General features: G+C 38.6%; 1 protein-coding gene and 1 pseudogene across 2 annotated transcripts; one reads left to right on the top strand and one right to left on the bottom strand.

Annotated features, from left to right (window-relative positions):
* Positions 1 to 23,659, bottom strand: part of LOC145008255 (uncharacterized) — a 223,153-nt pseudogene that overhangs the window by 116,372 nt on the left and 83,122 nt on the right.
* 5PTASE13 (Endonuclease/exonuclease/phosphatase family protein) lies at positions 4,776 to 10,096 on the top strand. Of its 2 annotated transcripts, XM_078987600.1 has the most exons (11): positions 4,776 to 5,885; positions 5,984 to 6,236; positions 6,317 to 7,133; positions 7,350 to 7,474; positions 7,576 to 7,660; positions 7,997 to 8,153; positions 8,259 to 8,299; positions 8,468 to 8,735; positions 8,842 to 8,965; positions 9,049 to 9,406; positions 9,577 to 10,096. In XM_078987600.1, the coding sequence occupies exons 1-11, from the start codon at positions 5,021 to 5,023 to the stop codon at positions 9,940 to 9,942; spliced, it is 3,459 nt and encodes a 1,152-aa protein (XP_078843726.1). In that variant the 5' UTR covers positions 4,776 to 5,020; the 3' UTR covers positions 9,943 to 10,096. The 2 variants fall into 2 exon arrangements, with proteins under 2 accessions (XP_078843726.1, XP_078843724.1); XM_078987598.1 differs by having other exon boundaries at positions 7,997 to 8,299.

The raw sequence follows: 23,659 nt of genomic DNA, 5'->3' as shown, positions 1-23,659 counted from the left end.
AAACATTTAACTTTAAAGAGTAAACACAAAGTTTGATAAGTTCCTTAATATATCACATATACCATCACACATATAATGCATACCAACACTTTGCTCACAGTCAACACTTTAGTGGGCTGTAGGCACTCAACCAACAACTCAACTAGGGGTGAACAGTTTGTCGTAAATCCTGATCCCGTACCGGTACCGGTACCGAACCGTACCGAATTTAAAAATACGAGACAATATTTGGTACTCCAAATACATGAAATTCGGGAATCGGTACCGCTGGTAGCGGTACTAGTACCAAGTACCAGTACCAATCCCGATACCGGTACCAATGATGTTAATTCGGTTCGGTACTCGGGATTAACTTTCGATCAAATTCGGTATTCGGGAAATCGGAAACGGGACGGATCGGTATCGGTTCCGTCCCACGCTCATCCCTAATCTCAACTAATAGGTAGACTAGTCGACTCACAGTCAATATCTCAATGGGTCAACATCCCAAACGACCTGTAGACTCCCAACCATCCTCCTACTCGACGAAAGGCTCTTGGCCAACCACATATAGGACTAACCAATTATCATAACAGAAGACTGAGTTAGTCTAATCACATATCCACATACAAACAATATAAATACATCATACCACACAAAGGACATATAATGTCATACATAGTATAGTGATAAAGCTCACTTGGCACTAGCAATCGAATCTTCACACATAAGTCTCCTCAAGGAAATCAACTAACGCGAACTACCTAAATCCATCATTAGGCACACCTAAATCCATCATTAGGCACATCTCTATAACCAATACCAACCAGAGGTCAAGTCACAGTAAAAAACTCCATATCCACTAAAGTTTGATCAAAAGCCAACCCAGACAAAAAGTCAATGGTCAGTTGTGTCGCGACTCAGGTCCTAGTCGCATTGTGACCACTAGGCGACAAAATAATCGCGATGTCATTCAAACATTGAGTCGCAACCCTCCTTAAGTCGTGTCACACTTTTTAGGCAAATCCATATCTTCATATTAAGTCCCTAATCCACTAAGACAAAGACTATAACTTTCCAGACACTATCTAGGGAGATTCCTAATGGATAAAAATACAAACTTTATGTATAAGCAAAGTCAAATTAAGCATTACACAGAACCCTAGATCTAAACAAGGCCAACATGACAAGACTTTGGTGCATAACTCAAGAGGGCTTGAGCATACACTCCTTTCATCTCGTTAGGTCTAGAAAACAATCCCAAGCAGCCTTTGGACTTGCATTTTTCTGAACTCCATAGAAAACATGAAAAAAGGGACAAATATTCTTATAATGCTAGATCTAGCATAAAAAGGCGAGAGCTTTATAACATATAAAGGTTATAGATATGATAAAATGGCTGGAAATTCCTAGATATATGCTCCCTTGCATCAAAGATACTTTCTTCCTTTTCAAGCTATACACAAAAGGCACCGCAAGGAATACAGAGGGAGGTGTAACACTCATAAAATTTTGGAAAAAATTAAACTTTTTAAATAAAAGCAAAAACCATCATTCATTACAACTTGTTTTCAAAATGAGTTTCACATCAGAGTTTCCCCAGAAATCATAACACAAAACATGAGGAGGTGCACAATTAAGCCTTCGCCTTCCCACGATCATCTGAAGTATCTGAAACATAACCAAAACTGTAAGCCCAAAGGTTAATGAGTTCCCCCAAAATACCAATACATAACAAACAATACAAATATAATATCAACATGCAATGGGTCCACATCTAACAGAATGGATTACCCATGAGCCCACAACATAAGTTTGGCTTGCCCCTTTGGCCCACAACTTATGTCTGGCTTGCTCCCTAGCCATCAGTACAAGTCTGGCATGCCCTTCCTGGCCCTTCAAACGGTTTTCAAAATACTAAAGGAGGATGTGATGATACGATCAGTCGGAGCCAGTAAGTAGACCCCAAAATATCATACTATTGTTTGTTATTGTGATAAGTTAAAACAACATGCTAGTGATAGGCTAGGGATTTTCAGGAACTGCATGATAGAATTCCCTGACTATATGATTCCTGATAGCCTAGGATCTTCTCTTTTATGGAAATGACATCATTATTGTAGTTGCTTAGTATATGCACCACAATTATATATAACTAATATCTTATAGCTTGAAAATGTCTGGTTTGGCCTTATTTCATGTTCTTGTTTGATGAAGGGCTTAGGGTAGGACTAGATATTCGAATGTCTATATACGAAACCCCATTATGGACTCTTTACCCCCATTCTTCTTCTTCAACCACACAAGAACACACTCTTAGCTTACACACACACACACACAAAAGAGAAGCTAGGGTTGCCAAGAGACCATCTCCGGACTTGGAGGTTGAAAGGATGGGGGTAAAGAGTGCATAATGGGGTTTAAATACCCAACAACCCTAAAAGTTAGGGTTGCACTCAGACATACATACTCCATGTGTACACCCATCGTAATAGGGCGTGCCCTAGTACGCCTAACGTACTCATATGTATGCCTAGCATACTCCCATTTCGACCAAAATTACCAATTTGCCCCTCAAGCATCTTAGGGCTAAATTCAACCAATTTCAAGGACCAATAATGACATATTAGTTTACTGACGGAAGGATTTAAAAATACTTGGAAACACGGGATGTTACATGAGAGCTAAGGTTTCGTGTATCAAGAGTATTTTGAGGTTCGTAGCTGCAAAAGAGAGAAACCCTAAGAGTTAGTACCCTTAAATAGTGTCCAAGACCCAAGAATTTAGGGTTGGTCTGATTATGGCCATGCTTTGCGACCCACACAAGGTCACGTCGCAACTTTAAATATGATGTGTCACAAAGTAAGGTTTTCCCAAAAGCATCTTTCTCAAATTAAGTAAAATTTCAATTTAAGGTATACTTGTGAAAACAGATGTTACACGAACCAAAGACTAAACATTAGATGATACTAAGAGCATAATAAGACAATGACTATAACTCATGCCTTAAAAAATAAACAATCAATATATATCTTTCGACAAACGTTAGATGCATAACATCTCCAAGAAGTGGAAACATGGATAATGCTCTAATGACCACTATACTAAACCTTAATTCCAAATCTCTCTACCCAATCAAATACATACCTAGGTAAATCGTAAAGTTGAACAAATAATCAGTAGTTAAACAAACAAAAATTGAAGGCGGAAAAAGAATAATTATCTAAACCCTAAATGACTTACAAATGAATGATGAGATCATGTGCTATTGTGCTTGCAAGCACTTTGAAAAAGAAAACTCTAAACAATAGAAATGCTTACCTTGGATAACCAATCTAAATCATGGATAACACACATATACGACTTGTATGCATCAAGTTTGTTGAACGAACAAAAGAATTAAAATGTTTTGTGATGGACTTAACGACGAACGACGGGTACCTCCAATAAGAAAAACTAGAAAGTGACTCCATATTGCAAATATTGGTATGAGAAATCAAAATACATCTCAACAAATGCAAATCCTACTTGAATAAGTATCAAATATTTGGTCCTCTAACATTTAAAACCCAACAAAGAAACAAATACAAAACTAGGGTGAATAAATATGATAAGATATATAATAACGAGAGTAACACATAACAAAATAAAGAAAATGCAAATGACAAACAAATTATCATAAGATAAGTGAGCATTTAACGTGGTTCCACCAACGGGGAGATGATGTACATCTACATCAACGTAGATAACCAACTACTTGTATTATTGACTAACAATCAAATGGGGGTTACAAATCAATTAGAGTGACTGAAATGAAGAAAAAAAACCCATGATCCTCAAAGAATTTATCAAGAGAAATGAGGCCAAGAACTAGGTAAAAAATGGCAAACATATACAAGCATTTAACATAGTTCCACAATTAGGAAGACGGTCGGCATCCATACAATGAAACGAGATACAAACAACTTGTATTATTGATCAATCAATCAAATGAGGGATAAAAACCACATGCAAGTTGCCAAAATGAAGAAACAAAACCCTTAATCTTCAAAGAAATCGCCAAAGAGAAAGGAGGCTAAGAACTAGGTCAAAGACTACCCCAAAACATGTTTTACCAAACATACCCGGAGTCGCGACATGTTCATGGCATGACGTCGCGCAACCATATAACCTTAAAAATGTAAAATGGTAGATCATTTAGCAACCATCTAGCAAAAGCCTTCTACAGGCAAAACAATAGTTCACCGCTACATCGTGGTGCAATCTTCTAGCTACCATCTAATAATGGCCTATTTTTGTCCTTGACATTGTCCAATTGGTCATGTCTAGAAGTATCATACATAATTACAACACCCCACCTTGATATCAACATACATAAGACTCTAAGATCCAAACAATAAGCCTCACATAGTCCTCTCTCTTCCTTGGATTCTCAAAATGCTTGTAACTAGGAAACCATGCGTATCATGACAATGTCCACCTACCGATCCTTGTTATGTTTTTTGATTGTGTTTATTACGTGTCTTGGTCCTCAAATACCATTTCTGAATCCGATCTTCAAGACCTCAACATATAACTTCTTCGATAGTACATCTTCTATCTCCGGTCAGGCTTAGCAGCTTCTTCTCCCCAATGTTAAAATTTAATTTGTAAAACAAAGACCACCTTTGAGGCTAAGAAGAGTTATAACTAGCAAATAAGTCATGCCGTTTTTTGAAAGAAAATTGTGAACTTTTGACTTTTGAGATATAAATTAAAATGTGTATTGATGTTAAAATTGTTTTCTGATGGTTAGATACTAGAGCGATGGTTATGGCCATCAATTTTAATTTTATATTTGCATGGCATCGAGAGATCCTCATGTCCGTACGCATAGCCTCATTCTTCGTCTTCCTTCTTGTGACCCTTTCACCCTCATCCTCTATCTTCACAAATGTTGTTTCAATTCTTGATTGATTGCTCTCGAAACTGTTATCATCCGTTGCAATTGAACTAATTCTTGATTTATTGATTGATTGATTGATTTCAACCACAAGGGAAAATGAGCCAGGGGTTGGATGACGGCGATGCCGACGCCTTGTCTGCTCTGGCCAACGCTCCTCCTCCTTCCACCGCCGGCACCAGGAAAACACATTCCCAACAGCTCCGCACAAACACCGGTACCAACTTCAAACGCCACCCAAAACAGAACCACCGCCAGCACAGCCTTGATGATGCCCGTATTAGCGCAGCCATTGATGAATTTGGCAACCACTCCGACGAAGATGACGACCATGACTTTTACCCTTACGCCACCTCATCTTCTTTCTCAGAATCTTCTCATTCCGACCCCAACAGCCAAAATCACTTCTTCCATGGAAATAACAACAGTAACAGCCATAACAGCAATTCGAATTCGTCATCCTCCTTCGAAGACCAACACCCTTTGCCGGAATTTTCAGCAAGCGGAGGTGGAGCCGGAATCTTCAAAGCCCCTTCTCGATCCGCTGTTCACCCAGGTCGTCCCACCGCCCTTGAACTCCGACCTCACCCGCTAAAGGAGACTCAAGTTGGAAGATTCATCCGGACGATTGCTTGTACGGAGACACAGTTGTGGGCGGGTCAGGAATCCGGTGTTAGGTTTTGGAATTTCTCCGACGCATTCGAACCAGGGCTCGGAATCGGCGGTAGAGCTCGACGTGGTGATGAAGATGCAGCCCCTTTTTACGAATCTGCAAATACACCTCCCACCACATGTTTGATGATTGATTGTGCTAGTAAATTGGTTTGGAGTGGACACAAAGATGGAAAGATTCGATCATGGAAAATGGATCAACAGCCCGCCGATGATACTCCGTTCAAAGAAGGCCTCTCATGGCAGGCTAACCAGCGTGGCGCTGTTCTTTCCATGGTCACTTCTTCTTATGGTAATCCAACTTCTCAAATCTCAACCACCATTAATGTAACCTAACATAAACTATGGTTTCCTCTTTCAATCCGCCATTGTTGTACTTGGATTTTGCAGGTGATATATGGATGGGGTCTGAAAACGGAGTGATAAAGGTCTGGCCATGGGAAGCAGTTGAAAAGTCGCTAGCTTTATCACCTGAAGAACGTCACATGGCTGCTTTGCTTGTGGAACGTTCAAGCATCGACCTTAAAAGCCAAGCCACCATTAATGGCGTCTGTCACATATCTTCTTCCGATGTCAAGTTTCTATTGTCAGATAAAGTAAAAGCAAAAGTATGGGCAGCTGGGTCCCTCAGTTTCTCACTCTGGTATCTTTTTTCAGTCGATTATAAACATCATGATCATTCAAAGTTCAATCTTTAAACTTTCAAACCCTTGTTACGTACAGGGACGCTCGTACGAGGGAGCTTTTGAAAGTATACAACGTAGATGGTCAAATCGACAACCGAATTGACTCATCGGAAAGAGAACAACCACCGGAAGAAGAACCTAGTGTAAGACCCAGTAATTCAAAGTCCAAAAAAGAAAAACAACAAGGAGGTAGTTTTCTACAAAGATCACGCAACGCCATCATCGGAGCTGCAGATGCAGTCCGGCGAGTTGCAACGAAGGGAACAGGCGCATTCGCAGCTGAAGACGCTAAAAAAACCGAAGCCCTTCTTCTTGCTTACGATGGATCCATCTGGACAGGGTGTTCAAATGGTTTAATAGTTCAATGGGACGCAAATGGCAACCGTTTACACGATTTCCATCACCATCATTGCGCTGTTCTCTGTTTCTGTACTTATGGGCCAAGAATATGGGTCGGGTACGTGAGTGGAATGGTTCAAGTGATAGATCTTGAAGGAAACTTGATTTCAGGGTGGATTGCGCATAATGGACCTGTTATAAAAATGGTAGTTGGGAATGGATCTGTTTTTAGTTTGGCTACACATGGTGGTATACGAGGTTGGTATATTTCATCTCCTGGACCTCTTGATAATATTTTGAGACCAGAGTTATCGAAAAGAGAACATATGTATACGACACTTGAAACTGTTAGGATTATGGTGGGGACATGGAATGTTGGTCAAGGGAAACCATGTCATGATGCACTTGTGTCGTGGGTTGGATCTCAGGCTTCTGATGTTGACATTCTTGTTGTTGGTTTGCAAGAAGTGGATATGGGTGCAGGGTTTCTTGCAATGTCTGCTGCAAAAGAAACTGTAAGATCGATCTTTAGTGTTTTTTAAGGTTTTTACCATGTTAAAAATCTTTGCTTTCTTGATATAATATACAATATCAAGAAAGTCTCAACTTTACTATGTACTAACATCATTACACATAATATTCAAAATCACTAAAAGAAACTTCTTTTATATCAAAAACAAGAATAGCATCATCTTGAAATAAATTAATTATTTGCATTTTGCGCTACGCAGTTAGGTGTTGAAGGAAGTTCTAATGGACAATGGTGGCAAGATGCCATGGGGAAGGCCATGGGGGAAGGATCTATTTTTGAACGCGTAGGATCTAGGCAACTGGCTGGTTTGCTCATTGCTATATGGTAAATCTTTGAGACCCAACTTTCATTTTGTACTTTTCCCTAAAAGCCTAAAGGGTTTCTTAAAAGACCCCACTTACATTCTTAAAAATCCTTCCTTTTAGGGTAAGAAAGAGTCTTAGAACACACGTAGGCGATCTTGATGTTGGAGCAGTCGCTTGTGGCCTTGGTCGTGCACTTGGTAATAAGGTATTCATGAATAGATGTACTTCACTCTCACATGATGATAAAGGTAAAGGGTTAAGGGTTAATGTTACAAAATGACAACTAATAATACACAATTTGATTTTTAGTCAATTATTGTCACTAATTCTTTTTTTCCATTCTAACATGTTCAATTTCACAAACGTAGTCGTTGAAATCTACAATACTAGTGTAATGATAACCTAAAAAAAGTTTGGTGACCTATATAAATACCTAAAGAGCAAATTGCTTACTATTGGTTGTCATGACATTAACCCTATTCAACCCTAAAAGTGTATATATATAGATATTTTTGTGATAATGTTATGGTTTATTGAGTAGGGTGGAGTAGGGTTGAGATTAAGAGTATACGATCGAATAATGTGCTTTGTAAACTGCCACCTGGCGGCTCATTTGGAAGCAGTGACTAAGCGCAACCAAGATTTTGATCACATTTACAAAAATATCGCGTTTGGGCGACCAAGCAATAACACTTCTGGTATGGCGAAATACCTGTTTTTGTGTTGCTCTCTTGCCTTGTCCACATATTTATTTTGGATTTCTTCTTCCTTTGCCTTCCCATGGCTGATCCTCATTCTTTCAGCTTGTGTGTCCTCTACTGCTCAATCGCTTCGCCCTACCAACGTAAGTTTCCTCCCACTATTTATAATCACTAAAATTACCCTTGTTTTTGACAATTTATAAGTTATCAAAAGAGAATATACTTAGAAATACATATTTTGATGGGTTGGAGATGGTGTTCATAAAGGAAAGTGTGATTCTCACGTGGAGTTATTTTCTTTATTATAACAGTCTGTGGTTATAAATCCGGATGAGGGGAAGCCTGATCTAGCAGAAGCTGATATGGTTATCTTTTGTGGCGACTTCAATTATCGTCTTTTTGGGATAACTTATGATGAAGCACGCGACTTTGTTTCTCAAAGGAGTTTTGATTGGCTAAGAGAGAAGGACCAGCTTAGAGCCGAAATGAAAGCTGGGAAAGTTTTTCATGGAATGAGGGAAGCACTCATCAGATTTCCTCCTACTTATAAGTTTGAAAGAGGAAAACCAGGTTTAGGAGGTAAGTCTAATTATCATAACTCTGATAGATATTAACGACTTGTCATAGTCGAGTGGTTAATTATTGGGTTAGTTTAACTGACTGATTACTGATATTTCTTTTTCAGGATATGATTCCGGGGAGAAAAAGCGAATCCCAGCCTGGTGTGACAGGATATTATATCGAGACAATCGATCTTCTCCAACATCGGAATGCAGTTTAGCATGTCCTGTTGTGGCTTCTATTTTTCTGTAGGTCTCATTGGGGAACTTCTCTCTTTCTACCCTTGTGTTATATTATTCAAAATCATTTTACTTTTTGGTGATATTCACAGGTATGAAGCTTGTATGGACGTGATAGAGAGCGATCACAAACCAGTTCGTTGCAAGTTTAAAGTCCAAGTTGCCCATGTTGATAGATCGGTGCGAAGACAAGAATTTGGAAAGATATTCAAGTCCAATGAAAAAATAAAATCCATACGTGAAGAACTACGTTGTGTTCCCGACACTTCACTCAGTACAAACAAGATTGTCCTGCAAAATTCAGACACCCAACCTTTATCAATCACCAACAAAAGCACCAAAGATGATGCCATATTTCAAATCTTATGTGATGGTCACTCCGCAATTAAAGACAATGAAGAGCCTGAGTATAGACAAAGAGGTTCCTTCGGATTTCCTCGTTGGCTCGAGGTAACAACTTCCATAAGTTGAAATTGAAACAACTACTGTGTCATCCGATATCATATATCTGTTTACATTTGATATCAGATGACCTAAATATTCCAATCATCTGAAGTCACCATGACTCGGATGACTGTTGTCATTTTATGAAAAAACTAATAATTTGAACTGTGGTTTAGGTGGCACCGGCGGTTGGCATAATAAAACCCGGAAGCACGGCGGAAATATGGGTCCACCATGATGACACACATGCCTCGGATGACGTGGAGGGTGTGGGTCAAAGTTGGAGGTCAGAAGACACGCGTGACAAGGTAGCGATGTTATCGGTAGTAATTAGAGGAAGCCGGTCAACTGAAACAAAAAGTCACCAGTGTCATGTACGCTATCGCTACTCTCCTAAGGCTAGTAGTAGCGGTAACAGTGGTGGTAGTGCGCACATGGAACCACCACCAAAAGGTTATGGTTCTAAAAAGCATCCATCTTCTCATCATCGATCTTTTGCTAAACATGGTGATGATCATCATCGGAGTAGTAGACATGAATGATTCTTGAATTAAGCTAGCTAGCAAGTACAGAACGCAAAATAGATGAACAAGAATCGGATGTTACTTGGCTTCTTGATGTAAATACGTACGAGTGCCAGATTCCAGGATCCTTGATTGTATCTAACAAAATGTTCATATGTATTTAATTGTTAAATTTTGTGCAATAGACAGTTTAAACTGTAATGTTTTCGTTGAACCAATGGATTAATATCATTTAGTGCGAAATCGATACGTTATGCCAACATAAAGGTTTTGAATTACTGTAGATTTGATGATTTCATTGTTGCATGTTGTGATATTGTGATGGACTTATCATTCAAGCTCGTTGTGCGGCGCTTAAGTGGCCAACGTTAATCACAAACAGTCAACCAAGGAAATGATGATATAATAGGCAAGTAGTCGAATCCTTTACGTGAGAACATAAAAGTATTTAAGTTGGCTTGCAACGAATGGGATGGTTTATACATGAGAACACCTGGAAAAAAAATAATGAAATAAGTAACTCAATAGCCATGGAAACAAAAAGAAATCATTTAAAAAGTTACCATTTGATATCCTTTTTGAAGTATGAAGCAATGTTCCATATGGTCTAAGAAATTTTGGTCCTAAAGAAAGTTTGAATGTTATACTCTCCCTATCTAAGAAAGTGACATACTTCTCACACCTTCTTCTTCATGGTACATCTTGATCTCTTTCACAAATTGCTACAGTTTGTCATTTGTTTCCCAACTCGCTTCACTATCATGTAAATTCCACCGTTAAGCTAACTATTCCTTGAAGTTCGGTACTCCCCATTTAAAAGTTTTGTATGATAATATTTCTTCAAATTTTCAATCAAATGAAATCAACACTATATTCGGTGCTTGTTTGGGGATTCCATGTTACTGAGACTTCCAAGTTGTGATGATATGGCTTAAGGATACACACATGGAAAAATAGAAGTTGAAGGTGGTATAATACCTTTCCAACACAATAAATCTTTGGGAAAGGGCGTTCATATGAAATATTTTGAGTGTATTAAGTTTAGTTTGATTTTATTTAGAAACTTATACAGTGTAAATTTTATCTGGTTTGATGATTAATATGTGAAGACTTAATAATATGTTGGATTGCAATCATTTTCACTAGTTTATTACTATGTTTAATTTGCATGTTTACTTAACTTCCTCAATATGAATTTATTCAGTTAATTTATTCAAATCCTCTACAGTCGATTGTAGTGGAAGTAAATAGTGATTTAAGACAGTCATGAAGTATTAGTAGATTGTGCATGGAGATGGACAAAGCATGGAAATGCGACTAATAATCATGTATACTTAATGGAGATTAAGTATTAGAGTAACTTGAACTTAAAGATTACTTCATGGAAACTATTACGAGTAATTCTAAAATAGTAATATCCTACATTCTACACACAGAGATGCATGAGATTATTAGTTTTGCGGCCTGAGCACCTCTGGTGTTCTTGAATGTTGTTTATAACTAACAACCATACGAGGAATGTAGGGTATGAGATGATGAGTGGGCAAGATCCTAAAGTTGATTTGTTCCTCCCGCTACAGGGGGCTCCTCAATGATTTGGTGTTGACATCAAATATACTACCGTACTCAAACTAAGTTGATAATGGATCCATAATATAGTATATTGTTGGTCATCATAAATCTCTACCGGGAAACATAATCTTGAATGTTTGAATGACATACTTCCATGTATTATGTTCATATGGATATCATAAAGCAAATGAATATTTGATCACTTACTTAGGACTGTTCATACCTATAAGTTATGAGTATAGTTATAGTCTTGGATGATGTACACCTTACTAGGGTAAGAAAGTTAGGACTGTACAGTTGTTATGGCATGTGCAAGTAGGAAACTGCTAGAAATATGTCCATTGTCACAACAGGATGGTGACTTCAATTATTAGCATGGTCCTTTTAGGTTACACACAATATATGATTTAAGCTAATTTGACAAAGAGAAAGATGAAGGGATTAGTTTATTAACAGATTAAAATTATTTTGAATTAATTTGAAACTAATGAAGCTTAAGGGGTTAAATGTTAATATCCATTGTTAGTAATTATCTCTTATTTTAGGGATAATGGTGACGTAGCAAAAAGGAAGGGATATACAACCGACCACTATCTCCTTGTCTTAAACCTTACGTTCTCTCTCTCAATCTCTCTCTCTCTCTATCTCTTTCTCTTTCTCTTTCTTTCTTTCTTTCTTTCTCTTTCTCTTTCTCTCTCTCTCTCTCTCTCTCTCTCTTTCTCTTTCTTTCTTTTTCTCTCTCTCTCTCTCTCTCTCTCTCTCTCTCTCTCTCTCCATCTCAGTCTTCAATAACTTCAGGATCCCTTCTCTTTAGGGCTCTCAGTTTTTGCAAGGATCAAATAAAGGAGGTGCTTTGTGTTCAAGTTACTTGATCATACGCTTACGTGTGACTTCATAAGAGGAACTCTGGTTTAGGTTCTAGTTTATCCAAACGATACCAAAAAGAAGTTTTAATTAAAATCTACAAGGGTTTATATTTTATGTTTTTCTTGTTAAAGTTTTATTACTAAGGTTGCTAGAACAAGATGCTTGTTGAGATAAGATGATTCAATTTTATTTGTTAATTTTATTTTGTTGCTTTGTGCTCAAGGAATCATCACAACCCAACGTTGCGTCATTTTGTGTTGTATGATAACATATATCTCCTTATCCTTTGTTCATTGGTTTTCCCTAGTAGCCTCCACATCCTTATTAAGGGTAAAATTTTCGCTACTTTGGACTCCATAGTTCATTCTACCAACTTGGGGTCATCTCTTCCCAATGTTGTAGAGCTCGTTACTTGGTACGTGTTCAGCCGACTACTGAGTAGTGAGTACTCAGGAGTACTTAGATTCAGTAATTCATGTAGAAATATTTTTAGGGAACTTATATATTTTAAAATCATAAGTTCAAATCTTAAGTTTATTGAAATATATAACAAAATTAGATACATGCGAATACACAAAAACTGAAAAAATACATAATGATCTTAGTTCGTGAATAATTATTGAAAATTTAAGATATATATGTAATAATAATAACGTGTGTGTGTGTTAAATAATAAATTTTTACGTATATTATAAACATTAATCACCGAGTTGATTGGGCTTTACAACATTCCTTAGTTCAATAAGGGGCCAATTGGGGAGTACTCAGGATTCTGTAACTCGCCTCGACAAGGGGTGAGTAGCGAGTACTTGAAGGAGTAATCGGCTAACTCGAAGAGTTTATAACACCGTCTCTTCCTATACAGTTATTTGTTTTTGATATTTTAACACCTGTGTTTCCAAATACAAGTTGTTTACATGTTGAATTGGTTAAGTGTTAATTTGGAGTTTTTGGAGTTAGGGCACCACGACTTCTATGGGATCATGACATGAACCACATCAATAAATAGCAACATGGCTTAAGGGATTGTTGCGGTGCGTAGCCTTCACAACCAAAAATCCTAGGTTTTGGGCCTTTGGACCTATTTAATGGTGCTAAATTTTAGGGTTCTCTCTTAGCATCAGAATCCTCATTCAGTTCATAACCTTAGCCACCCTTATGACTTCTTGAGAGATTTTAGTGTTTTGAATGATTCTTGGTGAAGAAGAAAGCTAGTATCGTGTAGACAAGCCATTTTTAACAGAAGATTACACCTTCTAGACCCTTTAAAAGCTTGGTAAGTCATAAAGATCTGCGATTTATTTGATTTTATGCTTAAATATAGGAGTTGGATGATATTTAGGTCCTTTAAGTTCCTTTGTACTTGAAGTTCTTTGAGTATCAACAACTCCATAACCTTAGAATGGGTTTGAGTGAGCTTCTGGTCCTTTTGTAGAAAAGGGTATGAATGGGTACCCTTTGAGCCATGCACAAGATCTTGATCATTTTATGCCAAATATGATTTAGGGTTTAAGTTTGGATTTATTTGCACGATAGATCTGGATAAAGTTTGAAACTTTATCCAATAAGTCCATTGTATGATTCAGATACAAGAGGTGGAACCTTTATTAGAAAGGATTAAGAAATTGATGGGACAAGTGCATCAAAATGGATATTGAGATATGACCATTGAGGGGACACGACGTGAAGATTGGATGGAGTTCGCAACTGTCTTGTCGTGATGTGATCGCGGTGTGACTAATATCCGGGTTTGGCGTGTTGAATGTTGACTACTGAATTTGACCTGTTGACAATTAAACTTTTGACAAGTATGAGTTTGGGTTAGACTTTGAGGGATTAAGATATAGAATGAGTTTTAAAGTTAGCTTGTTATCTAGGTGGTTTGTAAGATCGATTCTTATGAGTTCGTGAGTGTAGCTGTGTTTCGTCAGCTTGTAGTTCAAGCGAGTTATCTAACTATATTATATATTACATTATATACCTTTATATGATATGATGTACATGTAATGTAGCATATTATTATGTATGTATGCTAGTATAGTGCTTTTCATGATGATTGTTTGGTTGCTTGATTGTATGGTATGTGGATATGTTATGTGGAGGGGTTGATGGTGGAACAACACAAGAGCTATGAGCCTAGATTACTTTTGGTTGATGGTAGACAACATGATAGCCGTTAGCCTAGATACCCACTATTAATGAATAGATAGGCATTAGACTTATTTGTCACTAGATGGGTCGGTAGAAGAGCCAAGAGCCTTGTTTGTATGTGGATCGGTACGAGTGTAACACCTGGTTTTGAAGGTGCTTCATTACTTTGGGCTGCAACCCAATCATCAGTTGTCATAAGGTTTAGGGCGTTGGGAAAGGAAGGAGTTGGCCCATTTCAGATGTGGGTGTTAGGGAATAAGTGATTCAAGTGTTCGATTGTGTCTTCGGAGACCAAGGGTATGATCGTCATCTGATGATTCGGTATTTTATGGGTTTTGGGATTTATTCAGAAGGTTTTAACTCTTAGGCCTGTTGTTAGGAGCGTAGGGCTTCTTGCCACCTTTTCGTGGATATAATGTTCGTTGGAAACGGACCTCGAATGACGAAGTTATGAAACTTTGAAGTTATTGGCAATATTGGTACCTAATGGAGATAAGTGGCAAGGCAATCCCATGCATGCAAGTTAGCATGTGTGAGAGTACACCCTACATAGAAGGGATAAGTGGACGCAGGTGTGGGAGGCATATACCCAACATATAGGAAGTACGTCTAACGTATGTTCAGAGTCCCCAAACCCTAATTTTTAGGGTTGAGCACTATATAAAGAACATTCTGTCCTTTGGACCAGCCTCCCTCTCACCCTTAAGCTGCTCCTAGGAAACCCTAATCCCTTTTTTGTTGATCTTAGAAGACCATTTTGGAGTGAATCTTGTTGTTTTGAAGGAAGGTGGCCATTGTTGAAGCATCATCAAAGGAGCAAAGGCTTATATATCAGAACCTTAACAACATTTGGCATTCATATAAGGTATAAAGCTTTGAACTTGGTGTTTACTTGCTGAGATTTCTTGAAGTATGGGTTTTTGGACCTTTTTGGTCCCAATGATGAAGCTTTATGGTTCAAATCCATTTCCTAGGCTTAGGGTTGCCACCCTTGGTGTTATTTGAGTCCCTAAGATAGAAAGTTGCCATCTTTATGGTCATGATGTGTTTATGCATGAGTTAAGGTCATTTTCATGGAAGTAGATTGCTATACTTTGAGTTTGGGTTTATTTGGGTGGTGTAAAGTCACCAAGTCAGTGACTTTATGGATTAAGAGCTTGAAGAGGACTTGGATCTATGATTTTAACCTTTAGAATAAAGTATCAAGTGCTTAATGGTATAAGTGGCTTAACATAGTAGTACGCTGGGCGTACAAGCCAAAAAGCCTGTATGCACAACGTACAGCCGAGTACGCCGTGCTTACTCAGACAGTAGACTAGGTTTTGTTTTGGGCCATTCCTTGGACTCTTTACTTTGGGCCTCAGTGGGCCATCAGAAATCAAATATTTTGGGCTAAGAATATGTTTGGGCTTTAAGGTAAGGCCCATTAGAGGGTTTGGACCCAATGTAGAAAATTGGGCCATTAGTGGGCCACTAGTGGGCTTGGGAAGGCTAACTTGTAATTGGAACTTTGTGTGTGGATTTGGGCCTTATTCATGGACTAGTAGGTCAGGGACACAATGGTATTTTATCTCAAGCTTAATCTAATGGATTCTGACTGGGTGATATTTTGGTACTGATATCTCGGGAGTCGTCAGAGCAGCCGCTAGAGAGTTCTTACTATGAGATTCAACATCGAGGTGAGTTTCCTCCTGTTTGAACGGGTCGAAGGCACCAATGCCGAACCATATTTATGATTGTATGTTTTCCAGACTACGGTTCAATGTTGGGCAGTGCCCGATGAATGTTTGTATGCTTTCCAGATTACGGTCCGATGCTGGGCGGGACTCGACGAATGCTTATATGTTCCGGACTAAGGTTTAATGATGGGTGGTGCCCGATGAATGTGTGCATGTTTAGTTATACTTGTTGTCTGTGTGATACTTGTATGTGCCTGGTTAGGGAGGTGAGTGTGGGCGGGGTCCCGTATCTCACCACTACCTGAGTGTGGATGGGGTTCCATATCTCATCATTAGTAGAGTAGGGGTGGGGCCGGGCCCATGATATGCGAGGCCTTAGGACTGGAAATTATAGTACTACATATCTTTTCTTTATATGCTAGAATGATTATATGATTTTGATTGTATATGTATAGCGGGCGAGGCCCAGTGACAGGCGGGGCCTGGGATAAACCAATCTATATACCGAGTGAGGTTTGATACTAGGTGGGGCCTGATACTAGGCAAGGCCTGATGCCAGGAGGGGCCCGATGAAGGGAAGGGGGCCTAGTACACGTGATTATGTATATGGTATGTGGTAGTATGGGGAAATTACTAAGCTTCATGCTTACGGTTTTTAGTTTTGGTTTCAGATACTTCTGGTAGAAAATGGAAGAGCTCGGGATGATTGCATTGCACACACCACGATGTTTAGCCTAGGATGTTTTACTCTGATGTTTTTGATATGGATACTCTAATTGTGATGTTTTGGATACTTTGAATTATGTTTTTGATGGATGTTTTTATAACTATGGTTTTATTTAATGGTTTAAAACGAAATTTTTGGTCATGAATTTTGGGATGTTACAACGAGAGTCGAGAGATTGGTTAGTATACATTGGATACGTATTGTGGTGTGTAGCATATTAGGGAAATAGCTAAGTTGTATGCTTATAGTTGTTGATTGAATGTTTTCAGGTGGTTCTACTGATAGGGGGAATCCCATTTGATTGCACAAGCATCGTTGAGGATTATACGATTTAGACTTCTGTTGTTTTTACTATTATGATACAACTGATGATTTTAATCTATGGTTTTGGAATCAAAAAGTGATACTTTGATTTTATAAGAAATGGATTTGGATGTTTTACTTATGTTATTGAAAGAAAATTTTGGTTTGAAAATTTGGGAAGTTATAGATATACTTGTCTACTATTTCGAAGGGTTCTTGAAACATCCCAAAAATCACAAGTAAGAATTTCATTTTTAAATCAACCAAAATTCATCAAATATCTCAAACAACCATCAAAGTATTCAAGTTTAAAAATAGTTATCAGAGTACAAATCACAAAATCATAATGGGTGGATGTGTTGTGATCAGGCTGAGCCCTTCCCTCTCGAACCAGAAGTAACATAAACTTAAACTGTAAGCACAAATCTTAGTGAGTTCCCCAAATACCACATGCCATACATCATACATACATATCATAACATACAACAAGTCTATTTCACCCCTGAGTCCCTTCCTACTCTCTGAGTCCCTTCAAATTCTCTGAGTCCCCTCAGACTCACTAAGTCCCTTCTGACTCCTTCGGTATCTTTCAACCGGTATAGATCTATTGTACCCCTACAGGTAAACATACATTCATACTATCAAGATTCACAAAGACAAAAAGCACATATAGGCATATCAATAAGTATCACGAATATCACTACCATCCTACAACATAATCCAATGGATCGGACATGGTGCCTTCGACCCACAAATACAATAAAGAAACACACCTAAATCTGAAGATACATAAATCACACACTCTGGCTACTGCTACCACGACTCCTCACACTGAACACAGTCAAACCAACCCTAATCACTATTCAGGGTAATAAATGAAAGTCCAAATCATAATCCCTATCACAAATACCCTTCCTACTCTAGGCCCAATAATCCATGGACCAAGGCCCACTAATGGCCCCAAAGGCCTAAGGCCCAAGAATGGTGCAAAAGACCTAAGGCCCAAGAATGGACCAAAATACCTAAGGCCCAAGAATGGCCCAAAATGCCTTCTGGTGAGCACGCTTGATGTACCACCTTGTTACGCCCAACATACAAGTTCTCACAGCAAAGGAAATAGACTACAATGCGTAACGCTGAGCGTACGCCTATGTACGCCCTTGATTGCCAAAAATCTCATTAAGCACTTAATCCCTTAAGTCTAAATGTCCAAATCATAGATCTAGTTCTTGGGAAACATCTTAAATGATATAGTCATTGACTTGATGCCTTTACACGGCTTAAAGAGGTGCAATATGCATTTCTAACACTCTAAATTCATATTAAGACCATCAACTTATGCATGGTTGAGATTAACCCATCAAGATGCCATTTTTATGAACAAGGGACCTCAAAAACATCAAGATATATTATTCTAAACTTTTGGAGTAACTTATACTCATATGAATCAACTCAAGACACCAAAATATGCCAAAAACCCTAACTAGCATAGTCTAAACAAAGAATCACCAAGATTGAGAATTTATACCTTCTAAAAAATGATGAATGTGAATAGATTTTGGATCCACAAGATTCAAATCAAAAAGAGCTTCTCCAAAGGGTTCTCTTTTCTTCAAAATGCACCAAACACACACCAAAACACACACGAGGCTCAATATTCTCTAAAAAGGGATTAAGGTTTCGTGGAAACTACTTTGGGACGAATGAGGATGATAATAGAAAGGGTCTTGAGGTTATAAGGTGATTAAATAAGGTTAAAACCCTAGATTTTAGGGTTTTCCCCTAGCTTGAGTATGCCCAACGTACCAGGGGGGAAAACCCCGTGTCCAAGATTCGAGGTACGCCCATCGTACTAGGCCACCATGCAAAAATAATAAACACTTATAAATTTAAGAAATTTACCTGGAAGCCGAGTGTTACAATTCTCCCCCACTTGAATCAAACTTCGTCGTCGAATTCTGCCTCCGCAAAGAACTCTATGTAGTGCTCTCTCATCTCCTCCTCAGGCTCCTATGTCCATTATGAAAATTTCCGGTGCTGCCATTGCACCTTCACTAGACTTACAATCTTGTTTCGTAAAGTCTTTTTCTTATTGTTTAGGATCGTGACTAGTCTTTCTATGTAATTTAGGCTATCATCCACCTAAATATCCTCCAAAGGAACCACTACAAAATCATCAGCCAAACACTTACGCAATTGAGAGACATGGAAAGTGTTGTGAATCTGATTGAGCTCCTCGGAATGCTCCAAATGATAAGCAACCCAGCCCACTTGGGAAATAACCTTGAAAGGACCGATATATCTAGGGCCCAACTTGCCCCGCTTCCTGAACCGGATGACACCTTTCAAAGGGGACACCATTAGGAGTACCATATCCCTAACCTAAAATTCAAAATTTGAACAATGTGTATCCGTGTAACTCTTCTAACGACTCTATGCGATCTGTAATCGCCTACGCAACTACTGAATCAACTCGGTAGTCTGGAGCACCACCTCCGTGCTACCCATGACTCGCTGACCGACCTCACCCTTAAAAACCAAGGTCTGACATCTCAAAAGGAGGTCGATCTATACTAGTGTGCTAGTTGTTGTTGTAAGAAAACTCAACCATTGGGAGATATGTATCCCAGCTACCACCAAAATCTAATTCACATGCTCGGAGCATGTCCTTCAAGGTCTGGATAGTTCGCTCACTTTGACCATTTGTCTGCAGATGAAAAGCCATACTAAAGTGCAACCAAGTCCCCAACTCCTCATGGAACCTCTTCAAAAACCTGTAAGTGAACCGAACATCCTGATCCGAAACCACTGATATCGGAACCCCATGCTGCGCCACCACCTCTCAGATATAAATGTCTGCCAACTTCTTTGCAGATATACTCTCCTAAATAGGAATAAAATGATCACTCTTGGTCAATCGATCCATGATGTAACATCCCAAAAATTAAGACCAAAAAATCAAATTTTAAAATAATAAAACCATCATCATGATAAAATCAGAGTATGATCAAGACATCCAAATACATTAGTGTCAAATAAAAAGTGGAGCGATATGGTGTGTGCAATGCAATCACCCAGAGCTCTTCCCTTTGGATCCGAAAGTACCTGAAACATAAACTGAAAATCGTAAGCATGGAGCTTAGTGAGTTCCCCAAAACACCACATACCATACATATCAAACATATAATAGGTCCCGCCCATCAACGGGCCCTGCCCGACATCGAGCCCCACTCAGAACGGATATGCCAATAATATGAGATGGGACTCGCCATATCACATTCATCAGGCTTTGCCTGGCATCGGGCCCCACCCGATATACATATAAACACATAAACACATGCAAGAATTAAAAAGATAAATAACATACAATATAGTCATCATGTCCTGCCCGATATACATATCAGATATCATACATGCAAGTCCATGCAGACAACTAGCATCCTAATCATAATAAACTATGGACTGGCATTGGTGCCTTCGACCTGCCAAACACAATGAGGAAACTCACCTCAAGCTCTTAGATAAAATCTTGGACTGCTGATAGATAAAAATCCTTGTGCTAACTGCACAAAATAATATACTATTAATAATTAGTCCACAACCCATAACTGGGATCCTAGTCTGATATCCAACCCTTTGGGTAAAAGTCCATTTTCCCTTTCCTTACTTGGCCTAAAATCCAAGGCCCAAACAAATAGCACCAAAAAGTCCAATATGGCCGAACTTCCTAATTGGGCCCAAAAACCCATATTAATCCAAGCACAAGAAGGCCTAAAGTTAGAAAAATAGTGGCCCATTAAGTTCCAAAAAGCCCAAAACAACATCTTATGTCGTGACCAGTCCTTGGTCACATCGCGAGAGGCATCTATTCTGAGTCCAAAGACTCGTTCCTGACTCAGACAACTCATTGGGGATGGGTGAATCATGCTCATGTTGTGGGACCTTATGTCTCACATCGTAAGGACAGTCTGAAGCCAAAACCAACATTTTAACTTTCTTAATCCATTCATCCCTCAATTCTAATCCTTCCAGAAGTTTAAGGGGACTGTAATGGTCCATAAAAATGCTTACTTTATAGACATTGCATGCACCATGCATGTCCCTTCATTATTTAGATTAAAAGTAAGAATGTGGATTTAAATTCTCATGCAAGCTTCTAATACTCTACCAATTTCCAGATCTAGATGATATGATGAAAAGAAGGCTACCTGAATCCATAAATTTGTTGACTTTATGGATCTACTCCACTCAAGTCAAAACATAAGAAAATGCACCAAGCCTAGATCTAGCCATGAAATGAAGTAAAGCCTGAGTCTTGATAGTTACAATGGTCCAAACAAGATGAGAGTTGATGAAAATTACGATCCCAAAAATTTCCTTCACAAGATGCTTCTTTTTCTCTCATTTTCCTTCCTTTCCACAAGAAAAAAACACCAAGTATCTCAAGGTGAATTGAAATCTAAGGTTTCCAAAGGCTTAGAGGGTGAAAGAGGCTGAGGATGGGTAACCCTAGCCTCTCATTCCATGAAATACCCAAAAATTAGGTTTTGAGGTCATGAAGTCCTACTCACGTCGTGAAACCTTATGTCTCACATTGTGATACTCCAAAATGGAGGTCAACGAGTCAATTGATGGGTTTTATACAAAAGAACAATCCTATGTGCTCATGCAAAACCCTAAATGCTTGGATCTATGTTTCTCTATTGTACATGCAATTCATCCAAGACTTGAAACCCTAATCTAGCATAATATTAAAAATGAGATCTACAATATAACAAGTTTAGATGATACCTTTCAATAGTTGCAAGAATCCTTTGATCTTCAAGAAGCTTAGTGTCACAAGTGTAACACCTCTAATGGCTTACAAACACCACAAGCTAGAGGATGATGTTTAGGAGAGCAGATGAGGGGAAAAAATCGGCTCAAAGTATCCAAGGGATCAAGTGGCCGATTTTTCTAGCCCTAGGGGTCCTTATATACTTGTGCTGCTAGGGTTTCAGTCAAAACCCTAATTGGATGACTTAGGGCCTAAGAAGCTTGAGAACCTTCTGGAATAAGGCCTCCTTGGACAAAATTAGAGTTGACTTAGGCCCACCCAGTCCTCAGCTGCTGAAGGATTTACCAACAATGTCAACTAGCTACCTCATGCATATAGCCACATGCAACATAGATTAGATAATCCTTCGAGTAAAAGACTTATCCCTAGAACGGTTGGACTCAGACTAGAGCTGCACAATAGGGTCAAGTCCTCCACTCTGAGATTATCCGACCTATTCCCCATGTGACTTAGCATATTCACTTAGTAGTTAACTCACACCACCAGAAGTCCCATAAAGCACAAATCAAGCAACATTCAGACAATGGAATATCTAACCAACATAATCCAATCAAACCATTCTATCCTCTAATCAAGGATCTGTACTAGCATACAATTCGAAGGCTCATACAATCATGCATAACCTAAATAGGCTATCCTACCATTAGCTGATCAATTCTAAAGGAAAAGGGGGCCAGGGTTGTTCACCCTCCGCCTCCCTCACACTCTAAGCCCTAGATAACTCTGAGATTCATCATCCTTGAAGTTATTAACCAATTTGGTGCCATTTCTAGCTTGAAGAATGAGAGAAGAAGAGGAATGGAGTAATCTAGTAGTGGAGTAGACAAGCAACAACATTATCATCACATCTTCTTGCTGTCGGACCTTTGTAAGTATCAAAGGTCTAAATATTATTACATTTCATGGGTAGATCTAGGATTTTGTCCAACTTTCTTCATGTCTAGCATGCTTGAGTGAAGTAAATCCATAAATTCAACAACTTTATGGATTCTAAGAGTTCTTTTATCATCATATTGTTCAGATCTGGAAGTTGGTGAAGTATGAGAGGCATGCATAAAAGTTGGAAGCATATTTCTTCACTTTTGACCTAGAATGGATTGGATCATGCATGGGGCAAGCATGCTATATATCGCTCGTAGATCCGGGCTAGTCAATTTAGAGATGATAAGCATAAAAAAGTGACTTTTTGATAGAAGAGTGTTTAGAATAAATAATCGTAACCAAGTTGTAGTATATGTCACAAGGTTTCCATACATATAAAGAATGCTGAAATCCGACTTATAACGAAGAAGTTATGACTTGTCGAAGTTTCGCGAAAGATTCAACACGATGCTGTTGGACGTAAATAGTGAATTTACGATAGAACAATTTTTATCCTTAGCGATCTAAACAAAAGTCGTAGTGTTCGTTAAACCGAGAGTGTGCATAAAAAGAACATGAAAATATGACTTCGTATGAGGAAGTTATGACTTTTCTAAGTTTCGATATAGCAGTATACAACTAAAAACTCAAAATTTAGATCGGGTGATTTTTATCCGAAACAACCTAAAAGAGAATCGAAGATCTTGTTGATAGTAATTCAACGGTAAAAAGACAAAC

Source organism: Lactuca saligna, chromosome 1 (genome assembly GCF_052625555.1).
Source record: "Lactuca saligna cultivar CGN05327 chromosome 1, ASM5262555v1, whole genome shotgun sequence".
Classification (NCBI taxonomy): domain Eukaryota; kingdom Viridiplantae; phylum Streptophyta; class Magnoliopsida; order Asterales; family Asteraceae; genus Lactuca; species Lactuca saligna.
Note: the sequence above shows the minus strand (reverse complement) of the source record. Positions and strands in the feature narration are given on the sequence as shown.